At 52.0% G+C, this 20,728-nt stretch overlaps 9 protein-coding genes across 9 annotated transcripts; 4 read left to right on the plus strand and 5 right to left on the minus strand.

Moving 5' to 3' along the window:
- Positions 1–407: 407 nt before the first annotated feature.
- N7510_001464 (putative AMP binding domain protein) lies at positions 408–6,352 on the plus strand (the record flags this gene model as incomplete). Its single annotated transcript, XM_056973391.1, has 6 exons — positions 408–467; positions 531–553; positions 681–3,598; positions 3,654–4,454; positions 4,508–4,717; positions 4,776–6,352. 6 exons carry the CDS (start codon positions 408–410, stop codon positions 6,350–6,352), a joined length of 5,589 nt encoding a protein of 1,862 aa, XP_056838508.1.
- A 1,188-nt stretch (positions 6,353–7,540) lies between these two features.
- Positions 7,541–7,861, plus strand: N7510_001465 (uncharacterized protein; the record flags this gene model as incomplete). The annotated part of the gene is made up of 1 exon (XM_056973392.1): positions 7,541–7,861. One exon carries the CDS (start codon positions 7,541–7,543, stop codon positions 7,859–7,861), a length of 321 nt encoding a protein of 106 aa, XP_056838509.1.
- A 242-nt stretch (positions 7,862–8,103) lies between these two features.
- Positions 8,104–10,046, plus strand: N7510_001466 (sulfatase family protein; the record flags this gene model as incomplete). Its single annotated transcript, XM_056973393.1, has 5 exons — positions 8,104–8,241; positions 8,291–9,134; positions 9,183–9,403; positions 9,461–9,622; positions 9,675–10,046. 5 exons carry the CDS (start codon positions 8,104–8,106, stop codon positions 10,044–10,046), a joined length of 1,737 nt encoding a protein of 578 aa, XP_056838510.1.
- A 129-nt stretch (positions 10,047–10,175) lies between these two features.
- Positions 10,176–12,060, minus strand: N7510_001467 (uncharacterized protein; the record flags this gene model as incomplete). The annotated part of the gene is made up of 2 exons (XM_056973394.1): positions 10,176–11,338; positions 11,391–12,060. 2 exons carry the CDS (start codon positions 12,058–12,060, stop codon positions 10,176–10,178), a joined length of 1,833 nt encoding a protein of 610 aa, XP_056838511.1.
- A 294-nt stretch (positions 12,061–12,354) lies between these two features.
- On the minus strand, positions 12,355–13,401 carry N7510_001468 (putative oxidoreductase; the record flags this gene model as incomplete). The annotated part of the gene is made up of 1 exon (XM_056973395.1): positions 12,355–13,401. The coding sequence occupies one exon, from the start codon at positions 13,399–13,401 to the stop codon at positions 12,355–12,357; it is 1,047 nt and encodes a 348-aa protein (XP_056838512.1).
- A 913-nt stretch (positions 13,402–14,314) lies between these two features.
- N7510_001469 (2-isopropylmalate synthase) lies at positions 14,315–16,545 on the minus strand (the record flags this gene model as incomplete). The annotated part of the gene is made up of 6 exons (XM_056973396.1): positions 14,315–14,497; positions 14,557–15,290; positions 15,383–15,537; positions 15,587–16,275; positions 16,337–16,481; positions 16,538–16,545. 6 exons carry the CDS (start codon positions 16,543–16,545, stop codon positions 14,315–14,317), a joined length of 1,914 nt encoding a protein of 637 aa, XP_056838513.1.
- Positions 16,546–17,105: 560 nt separating this feature from the next.
- N7510_001470 (threonine--tRNA ligase MST1) lies at positions 17,106–18,626 on the minus strand (the record flags this gene model as incomplete). Its single annotated transcript, XM_056973397.1, has 1 exon — positions 17,106–18,626. One exon carries the CDS (start codon positions 18,624–18,626, stop codon positions 17,106–17,108), a length of 1,521 nt encoding a protein of 506 aa, XP_056838514.1.
- Positions 18,627–18,727: 101 nt separating this feature from the next.
- Positions 18,728–20,122, plus strand: N7510_001471 (uncharacterized protein; the record flags this gene model as incomplete). Its single annotated transcript, XM_056973398.1, has 1 exon — positions 18,728–20,122. One exon carries the CDS (start codon positions 18,728–18,730, stop codon positions 20,120–20,122), a length of 1,395 nt encoding a protein of 464 aa, XP_056838515.1.
- A 257-nt stretch (positions 20,123–20,379) lies between these two features.
- On the minus strand, positions 20,380–20,631 carry N7510_001472 (uncharacterized protein; the record flags this gene model as incomplete). The annotated part of the gene is made up of 1 exon (XM_056973399.1): positions 20,380–20,631. One exon carries the CDS (start codon positions 20,629–20,631, stop codon positions 20,380–20,382), a length of 252 nt encoding a protein of 83 aa, XP_056838516.1.
- Between the last annotated feature and the right edge of the window lie 97 nt (positions 20,632–20,728).

Below are 20,728 nucleotides of genomic sequence, written 5' to 3' on the forward strand. Positions count from 1 at the left end.
AGAGAACAGAGTCGAGGTAGTGAGCATTGCTATTTGCCATTCCTCTGTGGAACATCACACTGCTAGAAACCCAGTCCATAGTACCTAGTAGATATCTGCGTAGAGGTGTCAGGAACCACTTCTCCTATAGATAGTCGCCGAGTCCATGTCTCAGCTGCGCCTTCGGCTGGCTTGACCGCCCGGGCAGGTGACGTTCAGCGCGAATGGAGGCTGGACATCGAGCAAAGACCATCGAACGTCGCCCGCTGTTCCTGATTATAATTCCCCCAGACGATCGCAATCCACCAGTCATTCCCCCTCGTCTGGCGTCTGGAACGACGCAGACTGCAATGAGGCGTCCTTGATTACGCCCTATTCCTCCCCCGCTGCACTCCGTTCGCTTCCCCGAATCGAGGCCTACCGTCCTGATGGCGGAAGAGAGCCCCGAGCTCCAGGCCGCACTGCGCGACCTGGATCGGGAATTGGAGGTAGGCATTGTACTCACTGCTGGTCCCTGTGAAGATGCGCTGACATGCTGGGTTCCATGACAGGAGGGCGATATCACCGAGAAAGGGTAAGCAGTTTCCTGCCAGACAGATGTCTTCGGCCACCCCACGGCGCAATCCAATCGCTGGGTGGACGGAAAATCGCCGTGATTATCATTCCGTCCACGAACTCAATCGGACTGACCAAAATCAAAGATACCAAAAGCGACGTTCGATGCTTCTGGCGCAATTCCTCGGCCCAAACAAACCCCTCGAGATCGTCAATCACTCGAATTCTGATTATGAAGCCACCTCAAATCCCTCGAACATGGCTCCGCCTGCTATTCTGAGCGTTCACGCGCCATCGAGTCGATCCGGTCAGCCCAGTCTCGTATCTCCGACGTATGCCGGCAGTTTCGATGGCATGCAGAGTGGCGGAGGACTCGGATATGACCAGCGCGGCAGTATGGACATGCAGAACCCGTCACCAGCACCAGCTGCGTCGTATGATAGAAATAACGTTGGGGTTGGTCGGATGCCGTCAACATCATCGTACGATTCCCTTTTCCTGCCCAAGCCAGCACCTCCGGGATCACAAGGCCAGGATGGTTCGCGGACGGCAACATTGCTGAGCCAGAACTATGCGTTCAACCCGAATGCCCATCCTGAGTACGTGGACGATACTATGGCGTACGACCCCGCGTTGGGCGGAGCCACGCGACAGTCGACGATGCTGGACTCGCAACAGGGATTCTTCTCTGATTTCGCCGGCCAGCAGCGTGAGGACTATCGGGAGAGCTATGGTGGTGGGTTCCACCGCTACTCTCAGTCGGGAGAAGCCTTTTCACCCACTGCGAATATGGCCCCGCCTTTGATGCCCGCCTCGGACCTTCAATATGCGCCAACTCTCCAACACCTGCATCCTTTAGAGCCTCGAGATATTCCATTTTCGGTCAATGACCCGCATGATAAGAGCACTCCGATGTCCAAATTTGATAATCTTCCGACAGTGCTGCGGCATCGCGCTCGAGCGCATGGGAAGCAGCCGGCGTATTGGGTATTGGACCAGAAAGGAAAAGAGATTGCGTCCATTACATGGGAAAAGTTGGCAAGCCGTGCCGAGAAAGTTGCTCAAGTGATTCGCGATAAGAGCAATCTGTATCGTGGAGATCGCGTGGCCCTGATCTACCGCGATGCCGAGGTTATTGAGTTCGCAGTCGCTCTTTTAGGCTGTTTCATTGCTGGCGTTGTTGCAGTTCCAATCAACAAATTGGATGACTATCAGAGCTTGAACCTGGTGCTCACATCCACTCAAGCCCATTTGGCCCTGACGACCGAAAACAACCTTAAAAACTTCCAACGTGACATCACTGCACAGAAACTGAACTGGCCCCGCGGAGTCGAATGGTGGAAGACCAACGAATTCGGCAGTTTCCACCCGAAGAAGAAGGATGACACGCCTCCATTGGTTGTTCCAGACCTTGCGTATATCGAGTTTGCACGAGCCCCGACAGGTGACACGCGTGGTGTGGTGATGAGCCATCGGACCATCATGCACCAGATGTCCTGCCTGAGTGCTATCGTGACCGCTGCACCCACTGATTCGAGTGCCAGACAATACGCCAAGGGAGAGACTATCGTCACTTACCTAGACCCCCGACAGGGCATTGGCATGATCCTGGCCGTGCTTTTCAACGTCTACGGTGGTCACACAACCGTTTGGCTTGAAGATCGAGTTGTGGAGACGCCCGGTCTCTATGCTCACGTTGTCACTAAATACAAGGCAACAATTATGGCTGCCGACTACTCTGGTTTGAAGATTGCAGCGTACAACTACCAGCAGGACCCCATGGCCACTCGACATTACAAGAAGAACTCTGAGCCCAATTTCAGTAGCGTTAAAATGTGCATGATTGACACCCTCACTTTGGACTCTGAGTTTCACGAGATCTTGGCAGACCGATGGCTGCGGCCCATGCGGAATCCGCGCGCTAGAGAGATTGTGACCCCAATGCTGTGCTTGCCCGAACATGGCGGCATGGTGATTAGCATGCGGGATTGGCTTGGCGGTGAAGAGCGCATGGGATGCCTCTTGACCCATGAAATGGACCCGGCGGTTCACTCTGACTCCAAAAAAGAGGACACGAAATTCGAGAAGTCCGAGACCAATACCGGCTTTGGCAGCAGTCTTCTCGGCGGCGGGTCCCGCGGGTCCCGAATCTCACAACCCAAGGAGACTTCGAAGAACGAATTAGGAGAGGTTCTCTTGGACAAAGAGGCTCTGAAAAGCAATGAGGTCGTCGTCCTCGCTATGGGCGAAAATGCTCGCAAGTTTGCTGCTAGTATGCCTCATGCTGTGCGCGTTGGTTCTTTCGGTTATCCCATCCCTGACGCTACTCTCGCCATTGTCGATCCTGAAACCAATCTTCTGTGTACGCCCAATGTCATTGGAGAGATCTGGGTCGATTCGCCTTCTCTGTCTGGCGGTTTTTGGGCATTGCCAAAGCACACCGAAGCCATATTCCACGCCCGCCCTTACAAGTTCGAGGAGAACAATCCAACTCCGGTTCTTGTGGAGCCGGAGTTCTTGCGCACCGGTCTGCTTGGATGCGTTATCGAGGGCAAGGTGTTTGTGCTGGGTCTCTATGAAGACCGACTCCGCCAGAAGGTCGAGTGGGTTGAACATGGGCAGGAGATTGCGGAACACCGCTATTTCTTCGTTCAGCATCTGGTTGTCAGTCTGTTGAAGAAAGTACCAAAGATTCACGACTGTACAGCTTTCGATGTTTTTGTGAATGACGAGCATCTTCCAGTCATCGTGCTAGAGTCTTATGCGGCTTCAACAGCACCAACAACCTCTGGGGGGCCTCCTCGCCAGCTTGACTCCGTTCTCTTAGAGTCTCTAGCAGAGAGATGTATGGAGGTTTTGTATCAGGAACATCATCTTCGCGTTTATTGCGTGCTCCTTACGGCTCCGAACTCGCTTCCGCGCGTCACCAAGAACGGTCGACAGGAGATCGGCAACATGCTCTGTCGCAAAGAATTCGATGCCGGTACGCTGCAGGCTGTGCATGTCAAATTCGGTGTCGAGCGAGCAGTGATGAACCTACCTGTCGGTGTCGACCCGGTCGGCGGTATTTGGTCCCCCCCTTGCTGTCGAGTCGAGGCAAGAGATGCTCGCCTACCAAGAGAAACAGTACTCAGGCGTCGACTACCGCGATGTTATCATGGATGATCGTACCTCCACACCTCTGAACAACTTCAAGACAATTGTCGACCTTCTCCAGTGGCGAGTCTCGCGCCAAGCCGAAGAACTGGCTTACTGCTCTATCGACGGCCGTGGCAAGGAGGGCAAGGGCCTCACCTGGAAGAAATTTGACCTGAAGGTCTCTGCAGTGGCAACATACCTGAAGAACAAAGTCAAGGTCCGCCCCGGAGATCATCTGGTGTTGATGTATACCCATTCTGAGGAGTATATCTTTGCCATTCATGCTTGTTTCTGTCTGGGTGTTGTTGCCATTCCACTGGCTCCCATTGACCAGAACCGCCTCTCAGAAGACGCGCCTGCGTTTCTGCACGTCATCAGCGATTTCAATGTCAAGGCAATCATTGTCAACGCCGAGGTCGATCATGTCATGAGGCTGAAGCTCGTATCCCAGCATGTCAAGCAATCTGCACAGGTTCTTCGCATCGGTGTGCCTGCTATATACAATACGAATAAGCCCTCCAAGCAGTCTCATGGATGCCGCGAGCTCGGATATACCATGAAAGATACCTGGCTGCAAGGTGGCCAGCCTGCTCTGGTCTGGACGTACTGGACACCTGATCAGCGTAGGATTTCTGTGACCATTGGCCATGATACCATTATGGGTATGTGCAAGGTGCAGAAGGAAACGTGCCAGATGACAAGCTCGAGGCCGGTGCTCGGTAGTGTGCGCAGTACATTGGGTCTCGGATTCCTGCACACCTGTTTGATGGGTATCTACGTTGGTAAGTTTTTGATCTGACCGTCAAACATTTCCACCGGCTAATGAGAACTCTAGGTGCTCCTACATACCTCGTGTCTCCTGTCGACTTTGCCCAGAACCCGATGACTCTCTTCGTCACTCTCTCACGGTACAAGATCAAGGACACATACGCCACTAGCCAGATGTTGGATTACGCCATGAATGTTATGGGTGCAAAGGGCTTCCAGCTCCAAGAGCTGAAGAACCTGATGATCTCCGCGGAAGGACGGCCGCGAGCCGATATTTGTATGCACTATCTCTCTGCCCTGAAGCTCGTACAGACTTGTTAATGTTTTCCACGCAGACCAAAAAGTGCGCCTGCACTTCGCTTCTGCTGCCCTGGACCGCACCGCGATCAACATCGTGTACTCACACGTCCTCAATCCTATGATCGTCACCAGATCATATATGTGCATCGAGCCGATTGAGCTTTGGCTGGATCTCCGAAGTCTTCGCCGAGGTCTAATCTATCCTGTGGACCCAGACGCAGACCCTACCGCCCTCCTACTCCAAGACTCGGGAATGGTGCCGGTCAACACGCAGATTGCCATCGTCAACCCAGAAACCTGCACCCTGGCCCATGTAGGAGAGTACGGCGAGATATGGGTGCAGTCCGACGCATGTGCCAAAGGCTTCTACAGATCCAAGCAGGAATTTGACAATGAACGTATGGATGGTCGGGTCGCGGATGGTGACCCGAACGTGCCCTACATTCGCACCGGCGATCTAGGCTTCCTTCACACTGTCACTCGGCCAATTGGCGCCGGTGGGCAACCTGTCGAAATGCAAGTTCTCTTTGTCCTGGGTGGAATTGGTGAGACATTCGAAGTCAACGGACTCAGCCATTTCCCGATGGATATTGAAAGCTCAATCGAAAGATGTCACCGCAATATTGTGGGTGGTGGATGTGCGATTTTCCAAGCAGGCGGTCTGATCGTGGTCGTGGTTGAAGTCACCCGAAAAGCGTATCTGGCATCTCTTGTCCCAGTCATTGTCGATGCCATCCTCAACGAGCACCAAGTTGTCGTGGACATTGTCGCGTTTGTCTCTCATGGTGACTTTCCCCGCTCACGCCTCGGCGAAAAGCAGCGTGGCAAGGTCCTAGCATCATGGGTAACCCGCAAGCTGCGGACAATCGCTCAATTCAGTATCCGTGACTCGGACGGAGCGGATGGTCCATTTGCAGACCTGCCCCAGCATCGCGTCAGTCGAGGCTCCAAGCCCGGGAGCACCATGGGTAGTAGTCTGCGCAAGTCGACGCTTGTTAACCCCGAGAGTGAGATTCCGCGATCTCCGGCTCCAATAGTGCTTGAAGACCCAACACAGCAGGCTCAAATTAGCTCCTACCAGGATATGCCTTCACCTGGCTTGTCACAGGAGCCTGGTGCTGACAGTTCTTTTGCTGGCACGCCTGTCCCTGAGCCGAATCCCGGTCTCCCTCACATTGAAGAGCCTCAGTCCGCTACACTCGTGACAGAGGACGCCGATGACCACAACGTGGGATATACAAAGCCTGTCTCTGGAACCGAAACTGCCCATAACCGTGATTTCCGATTCAGTTTTGACATGGTCAACACGCCCATTGATCCCCAGCAATATGAATCAATTGCCCCTACCGCCGAGTCGCCCTCAGCAGGACGAGACGCCCTGCCCAGCCAAAAGCAATTCAGCACCGTCCCCGCAGGCGCAGAGCCAGTGCAGGAAGAAACGATTCGTCCCAGCACCCAGGAGAGCGGAAACATCGACGACTGGCCACAAGAAGCCTTAATGTACCAGTCCACTCTGGGCGTGGACGACGGATCGGACTTCGTCCAGCGCTCACCAAGCAACATGAGTGCCGCAGTGCGCAAGCGCTACGATGGAAGTGAATATGGTCCTTGAAAATCACCACTCTGTATATGGTCCCTCACCTCCAATCCTTTTGTGTTTAGATTCCACCTTTTCTCTCCTAATAAGGTTGGACGTTGTGTTTTTGATGCTTGTCTCGTTTTTAGCATGCCCCTTGTTCGTTTTCCCTCTTCTTTTCCCTACACACTACCCACATTCCCCCTAATCCGCTACGATGTCTTGTGCATTTCCCCTCGAATACCTCCTTAGCTTTGAAGTTTCGTCTGTGTCATTCCTCCCCGCTTTTTGTGGGACAATCTGCATATTCTGTTGTGTCTGTACATACCTGCCGGAATGTTAACTTGTGGTTGGTATCTTTTTCTATCTGCTGTAGGACTATCCATAGGAAAATTGTAACTGCATCAGTAGCACTTCAGGGACACTAGGCCGTAGCTGGCCCCGAGCTTTTAATGTTTATGCGTCTTGTCCGAAACCTGACTTTCTGAGTGTTTCGTACAAATGAAGATATTCATCGGATACGATTAATGAAAAGTGGAAAACCAATTAAGAAAATTTTATTATGCAACAGTAGGACTTTTTTTGGGTGACTAGCCAAGGAATTTCATTCAAGCGATCCCTAATAAGAGGATTATGTGTTGGTTTCAAAGTTTCGGGCAGGACGAACCAGCCCACGCAATAGCCTAAAGGCCCAAACAATGACGAATGCAAAAGAGGAGTGTTTTGACGAAGCCCAAGGTATAACACACTGTGACTGTGGAATGACGTCTGACTACGAGAAAGACTGCAGTCTTGCATGCAGCCGTTGCGGGTGTTATTCTATGGTGGATAGAGAATGGGTAAGCTAGTTGAGCTGTGGTGATAAGCGAGAGGGGGGATAGCAGGGCAGTATCCCAATAGAAGTATTTACAGCAATAATGCTGGTTGCTAAAGGACCGAGGTAGGGCTATGCGGCGACCGGTCAGGTCTGTGTGCAGCGGCTAGGTCGGGTATCGCTTTCTCGCACCACCCATGTTCAAGCCCAAGAAGAATTTATGAGCGCATTCTCTTAGCTAAAATACTCTCGTTACCGCCTAGATAGCGCCAAACAATCTGGATCTAGTTAAACTACGGCATGGGTGAAGATCCTAGTCCTATACTTCGTATGCACACCTACCTCATACATCTTCTGATCTCCACTCCTCTCTGGGATAAGCCAACAAATAACATCTCGTGATTCTCGGCATGAGCTTCCTACATACATGCTGCACTGCATATACTTTCGCACGATGTCGTGATATTAAAGTACACCCCACGGCAGCCGAAGGCGTCATGGAGACCCACATTTATATCATTGCAGAGCGTGGCAGGTTGGCATCATCGCCGTGCAAATCTCGCCCAACTCCAGCCAACCACATCACGTTGTTTGCGATTGCGTCTTTGCCGATCCCTCACTTTAAGCCATGCGAAGCCTCTACGAAGGATGCCGATCTCACCGTGCTCTGGCTGGCTGCTCCATCTCCCAACTTCCTGATTTCTCCGAGCTCTGCAAGCTTCAGTCTATAGTTGACGATCACTCGGCTTCGCTATACTCACTGCGGCAATATGCCCTGTGATCGCTGCCGATGATCGCTGTGCGAATGTTGTGGAGAAATGATACAAGACCTTTTTCTTCACCGTCAGGAGGGGGAGGTTGTGAAGATGGAGGACCCGATGAGGGTATATAGGATGGACACTGTGGCCTCCATGGAATCCCAGAGCTGTCAGTTTTGTTTTCCCAAACCAAACTCAAAAAATCACACTGAAATATGAAGCTTCTCCTGCCAATCCAGCTGATATTATGCTGGCTGGCTGTCGCCGCCGCCAAGCAGCCCAATATCCTATTCATCTTGACAGACGACCAAGGCAAATATGTCGGAGGCCTGGAACATATGCCCAAGCTTCAGGTATGTCTTGTTTGGTGTTTTTATTCCACCGATATCTAACATACAACAGGAGCTCCTAGTTCAAAAAGGAACTAGCTATCCCAAGCACTTCTGCTCCGTCGCGCTCTGCTGCCCATCGCGCGCAAATCTCTGGACTGGCCGCATGCCACATAACACCAACGTGACCGACGTAAATCCGCCATATGGTGGATATCCAAAAGTGGTGGACGCCGGCTGGAACGACAACTACCTGCCCCTATGGATGCAGGATGCCGGGTACAACACGTACTACGTGGGCAAGTTGTGGAACGCACAGACAGAAGAGAACTACAACAAGCCTCACGCCAGAGGGTTCAATGGGTCCGAATTTCTGCTGGACCCATGGACATACCGCTATTACCTTGCGCGGATGACACGCAACGGCGGCCCCCCTGAGAAATATGACGGACAGTATTCAACTGACGTCATTGCGAGTAAAGCTGAGGGCTTCCTCGACGAAGCACTGCAACATGACAAGCCGTGGATGCTGACTGTGGCCCCGAATGCACCGCATGCTAACGGCTCAAGCGAAAACGGCGTCAACTGGTTTGGCGAGCCTGAATATGCGCATCGCCATGCGGATCTGTTCAAGGATTACAAAATCCCGCGAGATGAAAGCTTCAACAAGCTGATTGATGGTGCGGTCAGTTGGGTTGGCAGTATTCCTGAACTGAACCAGACTGTCGTTGATTACATCGACGAGTTCCAGCGTTGCCGGCTCCGTGCTCTGCAGGCCGTCGACGACTTGATCGAGAAACTGGTCACCAAGCTCGAGAAAGCAGGAGAATTGGATAACACCTATATCTTCTATTCGACCGACAATGGGTATCACTTGGGTCAGCATCGTATGCAGCCAGGCAAGAACTGTGGTTATGGTGAGCTTACTCACGAAATTCAGTGTTTATATCTTACTTACGCTTTAGTAGATACCGATATCCACGTCCCTCTGATCGTCCGGGGACCTGGCATCCCTGAAAACGAGACACTTGACGTGGTTACCAGCCACACAGATCTGGCACCGACCTTCCTCTCTATTGCTGACTCTACCCAACCTGGGTTGGATGGCAAGAAGATTCCGACGACTATCGCGGGCAGCCAAGCACAAAACAAGACTGAGCATGTTGCTATTGAGTACTGGGGTCTGGTAAGTGATGTTATACGTTTTCATATTTGATTCGCATCACTGATCATAAAAATAAAGGCTGTGCCGGAGGGAGTCTACGGATATGCCAGTGATAAGGACGGTGATGCTGGTAATTCCTACAAGAACAACACATACAAGGGTATCCGACTGGTCGCAGACGACTACAGTCTCTACTATTCAGTGTGGTGTACAAACGAGAAAGAGTACTACAACTTGAAGGTGAGAGCTACCACAGCCCTAAAACAGGGATAAAATCTGACAACTGCACAAGGACGACCCAGCCCAAACGGTTAACCTGGCCGCTCACCCAGCCAAACACAGCCAGTACCGTATTGCCAGCCGCGAGCTGCCGCAGATCATGGATCGACTTGACGCGCTCATGATGGTACTCAAGTCGTGCGAAGGAAACGCCTGCCGGTATCCATGGCACCAGCTCCACCCTGGCGGGAAAGTTGACACCCTTGCGAAAGCACTGGATTCTTCATATGACAACTTCTATGAGAAGCAGCCCAAGGTCACGTTCTCCAAATGCGAGATCGGTTATATTGTCAAGGAGGAGGGAGCCCAGCGTTTTGATGTGTATGGGCACACCGGGAGTGGGAAGAGGGCTTGGGCTTGGGATGATGCATTCTGGGGGTGGTAGCGATTGGTGCTGATCATGACTATATCCCTGGCCTAATAATGTCTGTATCGACGATATTTACGATTCAATAATTCCAATAGATCGTCCGTTCATATCTTTTTTGCCACTTCTGGTACAGTGTCACCCACTTCAATCATCTTCGTCGTCTTCTGGGATACCTTGTGGCCAATCAGGCCTGATGAATTTCTTGATCGCGTCCTCGTGGCCATTAAAAAAGTCCTCCAACGCCATGTTGGCGATCGAAAGGTTCGCGTAAACACAATGGGTATCGCGACCCGGAATCCGGCCATACGCGAATCCTTTAGTCGATGGCTGGGGAACATCCTCGAGAAGCTTGAGAGCCTCTTCACTCGCTTCTTCCAGGTGATAATATAGTTTCTCAGCCGCGATGACGCTATTGTCAACGAATGATTGCTGATCAACAAATAAACCAGGTTGATCATTGCGGTGTAGCCGGTTCTCGTTAAAACATATTTTCCACAAGCATTCCCACATATCTGTAAGGGTGCCATCCTCGTCGCTTGTCCAGGGGACAAAGCAGCATACCTTTTCCCAGGGATGGTTGTCTATATCAACATCTGTAAGAGTTTGAATCTCGTCTTGAAGGGCGCGCTGTTTTTGACTAGTGAATTTGTTTGTGAGGTAGAACAAGGGAGCCCCGTTCATTTTTCGATCAATAGGGAGCCACGGTGGAGGATTGGGATAGAATGGTTGACCTGGATCCTCCATGATTTCCATTTTGGATGGGTCAACCAGTCCATAGTTCTCTAGGTCCTTTTTGATCTCCTCGTATCCGCATACGTCAGAGTCCAATGTCTCCTTGATCACCTGGTCCAAAGTCTTTTTTAGGAAAATAATTCCTGTGGGAGCTTTCCGCAAAGTCCCAAACTGGGCAGTCATAACATTGTCACCCTCAATTGGTTCCAACAAGAAAAACAGAGGACGGGGGCGATAGGGGAAAGGATCATGAGATTGACAAGTCTCCCAGATGAGCATTAAATTGCGGCGCGAGGCGATATGATCGTGTTCCCATGGAACCAGTCGGATAATGGGTTCTTTGATCTCGTCTGAGTTGGAATTTTCGTCGTTCTTACCGTCGTCGTTTTCCTCACGTCGCTTCTTTATATCTTCTTTCACCTTTGGATATTGATTGTGCAAGGCCTTATGTAGAGATGATTGTAGCTTCTCTCTCTCCTTCAAAGTGGAAGGGAAAGAGAGAAAAATATCTAGAGTTGGCTCATCGCTGCCGAATCGCGTTAGAGGTAGCACAGTGGGCTGTTCGGTATCTTCTTCTGTACATTCAATTAGTACTCAACTCTGCCACAAAGGGGCCACATAACATACGACGACTCTCTTGTCCCAGAGATTTCAACATGTCTGGCGTAAACACAGTGCGATCTGGATCATGCAACTCCAGCCCGCAGATATCGTATATATCAGGGCGATCATACCGTCTATCCATGATGTACTCTTGCGAGATGTCAAAGATACCCAGGGTTTCCCGCAGATGCCATTGCCCATCTTCGCCGACTGCATCTCGTTTTGCAATAACGCGGACGTGACCCTCCTCTTTGCCTGGTTTAATAGCAACCATAACCACCGAAACTCGTGAACTCTCTCCCTGAGCAGGCATTCCTTCCAGTTGACGCTTCGTTAAATTGTCCGCCACAACAAGTTGTGAATGCCCCGCTTGATAGGCCAGGATCGCAAGACCGTACAGGCTGGCCATACTGTCTTGAAGATCACTTTTCGTAGTTATCGACTGGAGAAGCGCTTCGGATGGTATCCATTTTTGAATTTCAACTTCCTTAGGTGGGTTATGGATGTGATTTACTAGGGCCGATTCGCTTGCTTCCTCCAGGTCGGTTAAGATGGCCAGCAACAGCAGAGGACTCTTCGTTGTATCGCGTTGAACAGGTTGCAATCCATAGCTGGACTGGGAATAAGCGAGGTTCAACGCTTGCTTTGAGGTTGAGTTTGTGGTTGAGTTTGTGGTTGAGTTTGAATTCCTCATTGTTGATACTCTGATGAAATTGGAAAGATGCTGATTAGTGCGCATCAAGCGACCTATTTATACGTAGCGTAGCATTTGGACGTGGATAAAAACCTGACACCATCGGGGGCCAAAAGCCAAACCGTCCATTATTTCCCATGTGTACCGCGAGACACTCTTTACAGAAGCAAATGAAATGAAGTGATCATCTAATACAAATGATTATTCATATTAAGCTTATCAAAGCCGCTATTTAGGAGCAAATACAGAAGGTCCCAACTATATCACAATGGACACCCCACCTCCTCAGGTCAGCTACTCGGCCTTTTCGCCCTTCAGCTCAATGAAGTGCTTCACAACACTTTTGACCTGTTCCTCATAGCTCAAAAACTTGAAGCCCATGACTTCTTCCGTCTCTCTCGCGTTTACCGTGAGCTTTCTGGTAGGCTGCACACCATCGTTAGGGATAATGCCCTTTGCAATAGCCTTAGGGAAATGCTCAGCAGCAACTGCTGTTGCATTCTGCCAGACAGTTCCAGCATAATCTTCCGAGTTGCCAATATAGCTTCCAGCAGGGACATTCGGGTCGAGAGCCTTGACATGCATGAATGCCACGTCGTCGACGTGAACACTACCGCCCACAACAGGAGTGTCGGACTTGTTTCCAAGAACTGGACCTATCGCGATCGCGTTGGTGCCCACTGTGATATACTTCGCGTCTGTCACAAGCTCATTCTTGCCGATGACGAAAGATGGGTGGATGTTTGTGATGTCGAAGCTAGGTTTCTGGTCTCTAATAAAGGCCTCGGTTGCGAGGAGAGCAGCGGTTTTGCTGGCATTATAGGCGTGGAAATCCGATGGATATGGACCGAAGGGTTCAGGTAGTCTTGAGGTGTGATCGAAAACTATTCCATCGGGTGTATCGGATTCAAACATGTATTTCGCAGGGACCATTGCGACAACGGACGATGTGATCACAATACGCTTGACATTGGGTGAGGCGAGAGCGGCTTTCAGAATATTGGTTGTTCCGGCAACAGCAGGCTCGATCAGCGTGGTTTCATAGTCCTCTGGCTTAATTTCTCCCTTAAGGACGATCGGCGATGCGAGATGAAGGATATAATTCACACCCTTAACGGCTTCGTTGTATGCGCCATCAACCATAAGGTCTGGGACAACGATAAATGAAAGCTTATCCGCTGGAGCTAGCTCTTTGATAGATGGCGCAGAGAGGATTTCGTTCTTCGTAGACTCAGAACGAAGGGCCGCTCGAACATGGTAGCCGGCCTTCAAGGCAGTGACGAGGGTTCTGAAGCCAATATGGCCAGTAGCACCAGTGATCAAAACAAGACCTTTGGACATTTCTGCTTTTGCTATTAGAGCTAATTAAGTATTGTAATTCGAAGAGTTCAAAAATTTGATGAGACAATAAATACAAAACAGCATTAAAGGGAGGTTTGCCGGCTGCTTTATACGCTCTCACGGTCAATCATAACCCGACCGCGGCAGCTCCGGGAACCAAACATGTCTGAAAGATCATTGCTACTGTAATCAAAGAGATTGGTTCTGGAAACGATGAGAACCGGGTCTTGCATTTTACGATGAATCATCCGAATAATCATATGAATAATCATGTTATTATCAATCACAGTAGAAGAAATCCCATTTATTGGAAATAATAGCCCAACCAATAGATGACATGTCTTGGTTCAAAAACCCCTGCAAATTATCGTGAGCAGTTGGATCGTGACGATTATTTGGGCGAGGAGAAGAAGTTGACACCATCGGGTGCCAAAAGTCGAACTTTTCAAGCCACTTTGCCACTTGATTTGTGATCTCGCATGCTTAAGCCGCAGCCACGTAGGCAAGGCTACTGATCTGCTACCATTTAGAACTATTTACTCTAAAGCCGGCAAATAGACACAACCATTAAGGCAGATTTGGGGAATAGTCCCAAGTCGTGTAACCTGGAAGCTACAAGAAGCGAGAACGGAGACGAAGATCACCAGTTTCTCGCACTATAGTTCTTCTGCGTATAGGCAATAACTTCTTGTCCCCAGAAGAAGAGATGAAGGGGGAAGATGATCAAAAGCTCGGTGGACGCTCATTCTTAACCCAAGAAAAATGCTTACTATTAACAAAGTCCTGTTTCGTGGGGATGTTTAAGGAAAGAAGACAGGAAAAACTGTGCCCAAATTCTTTAATTCCAATGATTAAATGCATTATTTGGCCACTCCCACCCCGAATGATACACACAAAAGCACTTTTCCTATATTTACTGGGCTTCGGCCTGCTTTGTGAGCTGTTCAATGTTCACCTTGGCCTTCAAGTCACCATTGGACGAAATGGCCTCGTTGGAGCCGGCCAGCTGCTCGAGAGCCTGCAGGTCCTCGTTGGTAAAGGTGTTGGAGCGTACTGGTCGGAAGGGAGCAGGCGAGCCGGCGCGAGAAGTGAGGAACTGGCTGAATTAGAAAACAACACTAACCACGCATGAAAAATAACAGTGAACCAACTTACCGAGCTGGCTGCGCTCAGCAGCGCGATCAGACTGGCTTGCACCACATCCTGATGGATACCAACACCCCAGACTTGCTGCTTGCTGCCATCAGCTGTGCACTGGATATAAGTGGCTGCCTTTACGTCTCGGCCCAGACCGATGGAGTGCTCCTTGTAGTCGACGACATCGAGATCGATGCCCAGAGTAGAAAGCGCGGCAGCCAGAGAGGAGATGGCACCGGGTCCCACACCAGTAATGCCGTGTTGCACGTTGTCAATCTCGACGATGCCCGTGAAGCGGCGCTTGAGATTTCGGGTGTTGAGAGCCTTACCGGGCTCTGGCGGAGCAGGCGACTGCGAGCGGTCTGTCGTGATGTTGTAGTCGACCAGGTTGAAGCGCGGGTTGGACTTGAGGTGGTAGGCCCGCTCGAAGAGGTTGACGATCTCGTTCGGCTTGAGTTCCCGGCTGACGGCTTCGGTTTCCTTCTGCACGACCTTGCTGAATTCGATCTGGAGCGAGCGTGGAAGATCCAGCTCGAGCTGGCGCAGAATAACCCACGCAGCGCCTCCCTTGCCGCTCTGAGAGTTGACACGGATGACTGCCTCGTATGTCCGTCCGATATCTTGAGGGTCGAGCGGGATGTATGGCATCTGCCACAGATCCTTGTCGGTCGCGTTGTTTTTCTCACGCAGCTTGAAGCCCTTAGCCACCGCGTCTTGGTGACTGCCTGAGTATGCCACTTGGGTCAAAATGCCTGTTTATGATGAATTATGTGAGCTTTCTAGATCCTGGAGGAAAACTTGGGAGGGAAACTGGGGAGTTTTCGAGGGGAAGGAGGGAACGTACCTCCGTATGGAGCTCTTTCGTGGACAGCAAGCTTATTACTCTCCTCCACGACCTTGATGATGGCATTGATGTCGGAAAAGTCTACCTGAGGAGAGACTCCTTGGGTATAGAGATTTAGAGCCAAAGTGACTAGATCGACGTTTCCTGTGCGTTCACTAAATAAATCTTAGCAGTGATTCGTCGAATAAGGGCGCTTTATCATACCCATTGCCAAAAAGGGTGCCTTCCACCCGCTGCGCACCCGCCATCTGTGCCAGCTCGGCCGCGGCCACGGCGCAACCTCTGTCATTGTGAGGGTGGACAGAGACACAGAACTTCTCCCTCTCAGTCATATTTGTGCAGAAGTACTCGATCTGGTCAGCATAAATATTGGGAGTGGCCATCTCCACGGTAGCGGGGAGGTTAAAGATAATCGGGTTCTCCACAGTAGGCTCCCAAGCAGCCTTAACAGCCTCACAGACCTCAATGGCAAAGTCCGGCTCCGTATCAGAGAAGGTCTCCGGCGAGAACTCAAATTGCCACTCCGTGCCGACGTTGGACGGGTCATCCTTCGTGATGGAGCGCGCGTACTTGGTACAGCGCACCGCCAACTCCAGACTCTGTTTCCGGTCCATGTTGAAAACAATCTGGCGGAAGCACGGGCTCGTGGCGAGGTAGATGTGCAGGATAGCCTTCTTGGCGCCCTTCAGCGAGTCCACCGTGCGGCGGATCAGTTCCTCGCGGCATGGAGAGAGGACTTGCAGCCATACGTCGTCGGGGGTGAGGCCGGGCTCTTCGACCAGACGGCGCGTGAAGTCAAAGTCCGTTTGGGAGGCGGATGGGAACGACACTTCAATTTCCTTGTAGCCGATTTCGACGAGCATTTTGAAGAAGCGGTATTTTTGGTCGCCGTCCTAAGGACAAAGAGTTGTGAGATTTCCAATGCAGTCATATTACAGGGAAGTCAATTCATACCATTGGATCCGGCAGACTCTGGTTGCCATCGCGCAGATCAGTGGCCATCCAGCGCGGCGGCTTGTCGATGACCTTGTTCGGCCATTGGCGGTTCGGCAGGTTCAGAGGTTTGAACGCCTTGTACTTTGTTGAAGGATCCTTGAGCCTGGCAGGAGTCAGCAATTGAGTCAACCGAGTACAAATCCATTCGACACGACCTACATCGGCATGGCGGCGAGGCGGGGTACCGCGGGGCACGAAGTTGATAAGAAACGATAAAGACGAGCAAGGCAGGGAAATGGTCAGTGAGGATGATTCGAATGAACCAGGTACCGGATCGAGGAGCTGCTTTATAGCCAGGAAGCTCAGGCCACTGAAGATCTGGGGAACTGCTGTGACTCAAAAGAAAAAATGCCGTCGATGACGCCGAGTTTTTTCGGCGCCGACTGCGGAGCCACGTGACTCGCCCCCCAATGTCATCTATAGGGCGCAGGATGCAAACTAATGTGGTGGAACTGTTGGGATCAGTGATATAGATATGGCAAAGGTATTTGAGGAACAGGGATGCTCATTGCCAGCAGCCATTGTGGTCATTGCTCGCTATGCTTGGGGGACGCAGTGCATCCAACGTGCCCGACCTCGGAGCATGATGTGCCTGAGTCATCAACGCCCCCGAAGCTAACCGGGTTGCCCCAGTGGAGTAAACAAAGAGTGTCGGCAAGAATGGTGGTACATGCAGGGGGATATAGTGTCTATCGTACAAAAAAAGCATAATAAACAAGATCATCTTTCACAAAAAGCTTCTCTCAAGCTGCACCAGCAGCGAATGAACGTCGTTGACCGGGAGCTTCACTGCGCGCGGGTTCTTCAATGCCTCTTCTCTAACCCAAGCCCCCATCAGCCTCTGAAACTGTTGCGCATCCGGGTCGGTCTTGCTCTGCATCTGCCCGGTGACATCAACGGTTATACTGCTGTCGGCCACGTCGCGCGAACCCAGGATGAAGATGAAATTGTACTTCATCTGCTTAGCGCGTTGGATTTTCTTGCCGAGAGTCTGCGCACTGGTGTCGACATCGATTAGGAAGGTCGAGTCGTTGGATGACAATGGCCGAGGAGGAGAAGTCCCATCATTGAACAATGCGCGGAATCCGGAGAACTTCGCAGCTGCTTCTTGGGCTTGGCGCACCACGGCATCGTCCTGGTTGACGGTCAAAATAATGCCTTGGCGGGGTGAGAGCCAGAATGGCCATCGGCCGCCATTTTCTTCGATCAGGAATGCCAAAAATCGCTCCAGCGAGCCGAAAATGGCGCGATGAACGAGCACGGGGGTGGCGACTCCTGGAGTAGCCGGGTTGTAATCCTCCTCGCCTTCGGAAACCTGGTATTCCAGTTCAAAACGCCGAGGCAGGTTCATGTCGAGTTGAATGGTAGACAGCTGATGGTACTTCCCCGCTTGGTCCTGAAGCTGAATGTCGATTTTAGGCCCGTAGAAAGCGCCGTCGCCTTCGTTCAGCGCCCATTCACGCCCAGTGCTGTCCAGCGCCTCGCGCAACTGACTCTCCGCACTGTCCCACATGTCGATACTCCCAATAAAATCCTTCTCGGGTCGGGTCGAAAGCACTAATCGATACGGGCCCAGCCCAAAGGTCGTCATCACCATGTCCACGAAACCCAATGCCGACGCAATCTCTGACTTGATCTGCTGCGGACGGCAGAAGATGTGGCCATCGTCCTGGTGAAAACGACGCACGCGGGTCAGACCAGTCAACGACCCAGAAACTTCATTGCGGTGAAGCGGGCTGAAATCCGCATAGCGCACCGGCAGATCGCGGTAGGAGTGTGTTTGCGACTTAAACAGCAGACAATGGCCCGGACAATTCATGGGTTTCAGGCCATACGACTCATCCTCGCCCGCCTCCCCGTCCATGTCGCCGCTTGCCCCGCGGCCGGTCACTTCGTACATGTCATCCTTGTAGTTCTGCCAATGGCCCGACACCTCCCACAGAGAGCGCTTGTAGATCGACGGCGTCAGGACTTCGCGGAAGCCGTATTGTAGGTACTGGGTACGGAGGAAGGAGACGAGTTTGTTGATGATGTGCGTACCATTGGGGAGAAACAGGGGCGAGCCAGGACTGTAGACGGACGAGGTGAAGAGCTCCTGCGCGGTGCCGAGAGCTCGGTGGTCGGTGGGAGGAAGGTCACTTTTGGGCTGCGCAGAGCATGAACACGGGCGAGCGAGTGGCATCCATGGGCTTGTCTGCCAATGCACCCTGGGGAGTCTCGGTGGCCGCAGCCGAATCGAAGGGCGCATCGTTGGTTGTAAAAGCAGCGTTTGAGATCCCCACCGCTTTGGCCCCGTTGACCATCAATACCTGATAACACCCACCCTTGCTCACTCTTACCATCCGCGCGATGTCTACAGACCCACCGCGCACTCCAGATCACTCGGTTCTGGGTGACTCCTGGGTGGTCGCGTCGACCTCGTCGCTCAAGGAACAAGGCGCGCAGAACGCAACACCCGCCAGCCCATCAACAGCCACGCACAACAAGGAGCGCAACAAAGATGGCACGACACCAAAAACAAGAACTGGGTCGCCGGCGGCATTTTCCTCTGCAGCAATGTCGGGTCCGGAGCTCATCATGCCCTCCATCTACGAAGTGGCCATTTCCGAGGCCTCGTGGGTCGCGCCGGGTGTGCGTGCCAAAGAGCAGCCCTCGTCCTTAAGGAAACGGCACAAGGTATCATCTTCAGGCGCAGAATCACCACAGAAACAGCTTCAGCCAAGTGCATCCGCTAGAAGTTCAGACGCTGGCACGTCTGCTCCGGCTCAAGGCAGGCATATGGGTCTTGTCACGAGACTCATAGCCCTCTGTCGCCAGCTACCGTCTTCGGTCCGCATGACGATCAACGTAGTCCTACTCACTCTCGTGCTTCACCTGCTGGTCTTCCCGGAGCTAGTCTATCAAGTCCGCGACTTATGCAAGATCTCCGCGGTTGCGACCCTCTATTCCAACAGCTGTACATCCCCCGACCCGATATTCTTCCCACCAAGCAACCCCTTTCAGTCCCCCGAAGAAGCCCTCGCAACCTCGCAGAAGAGGCTCGAGTCAATATTCGACACCACCCTCGAAACCCTAACCCCACACGCGACCATTATCAAACAAAGCGAGAGCACACTTCGTAACCTGCAGGACCAGGTGAAGGCCGTGTTTCCGGGTGCCAAACATGCTCTCGATCTTGAGTTTCAGGGCAGTGATCAGGCCGTGCGGGCAGCGGCCTGGGAGTTTGACTCCTTGCGGGCAGACCTACGCTCTGCGGTCGATAGTTTGCTCGCATCGCCCCCAACCTTGGAATCTGGTGGCTCTATCGCGCGAGACACGCGCCTGGTGACACAACTCCGACGCAAAGAGCAGTATCTTGACCGACTGCGCGCGCAGATATTAACCAAGGCCGATTCACTTGCCAGCCGGTTGGCCACGCTGGACGACCACCTAGAAGCAATCGAGGGCATCGTGACTCGCGAGCAGCGTACTGCCATTCTTCATCCCTCAACAGACGGGTCTGGTAATTTGCTCGGGCCTCTCAATTCAATCATGGACACGCTCCACGGGTCATCCCTGGGTGCATTCTTCGTCCGTGGATCGATGTCCTCATCTCCGGACTCAGCGTCTAGTCCGTCGCCCCTCACGATCCGACAGCTGCTGCGCCAGGCTTTGGTCCTCCACCGCCCTATTGCGGACTCGGTGCAGCGCCTGTCACGTCAGTTGCGTGCAGGGTCTCGTCGCCAATCCGAGCCCACATGGTGAGGTGGGATGAGTGGGATGAATTCCGACTGGCTCAGGAACATACGAATGTGACGGGATAATGTAATTGGATTAACGCTCACGAAGTAAATGAATGTTGTGATTCTTGAACATCACGAAAGAGATCAACACACACATCTCCGTATCTGACTGCGCCGTTGACGCAGTCCATCCCCGAAAGTGAAATAATTAGAGCTGTAACCGTATGTTTCAAGGCGCAGTTGCTTGTTATCGACAGGGAGGCGCGGGCCTCGCAATTCCTAGCCAACCCTTCCCCAATTAAATGGACGGTCCGAGCTCCATACGTGATGAAGGTAAGGCGCCGAGAGTTGTATGCCCGATGCTTTATCGGTGGGAGAAAAGACGCACAGGCCTTGCGAGAGGCCAAGCCCGTGGGGCACCAGGCGGAAACGGGGATGATTGGCGCTGGAGTTACTCTTGGTCCCGCTTCTCGACGACGATGTTGAGGATCTGCCTGGAGGATAGATGATCGTGCCGACGGCGGCGTGCATGGCAATGCAAGCGGGACGCGCTAAAATCTCGAGCTCTGGCTTTCAATTCTTTGCTATCACCGGATTATCAACGTCAGGTAACAACAATTCTTCTACG

The sequence above is a fragment of the Penicillium lagena genome, assembly GCF_028827675.1.
Source record: "Penicillium lagena strain IBT 129212 chromosome Unknown utg000001l_segment0_segment0, whole genome shotgun sequence".
In the NCBI taxonomy this organism is placed as follows: domain Eukaryota; kingdom Fungi; phylum Ascomycota; class Eurotiomycetes; order Eurotiales; family Aspergillaceae; genus Penicillium; species Penicillium lagena.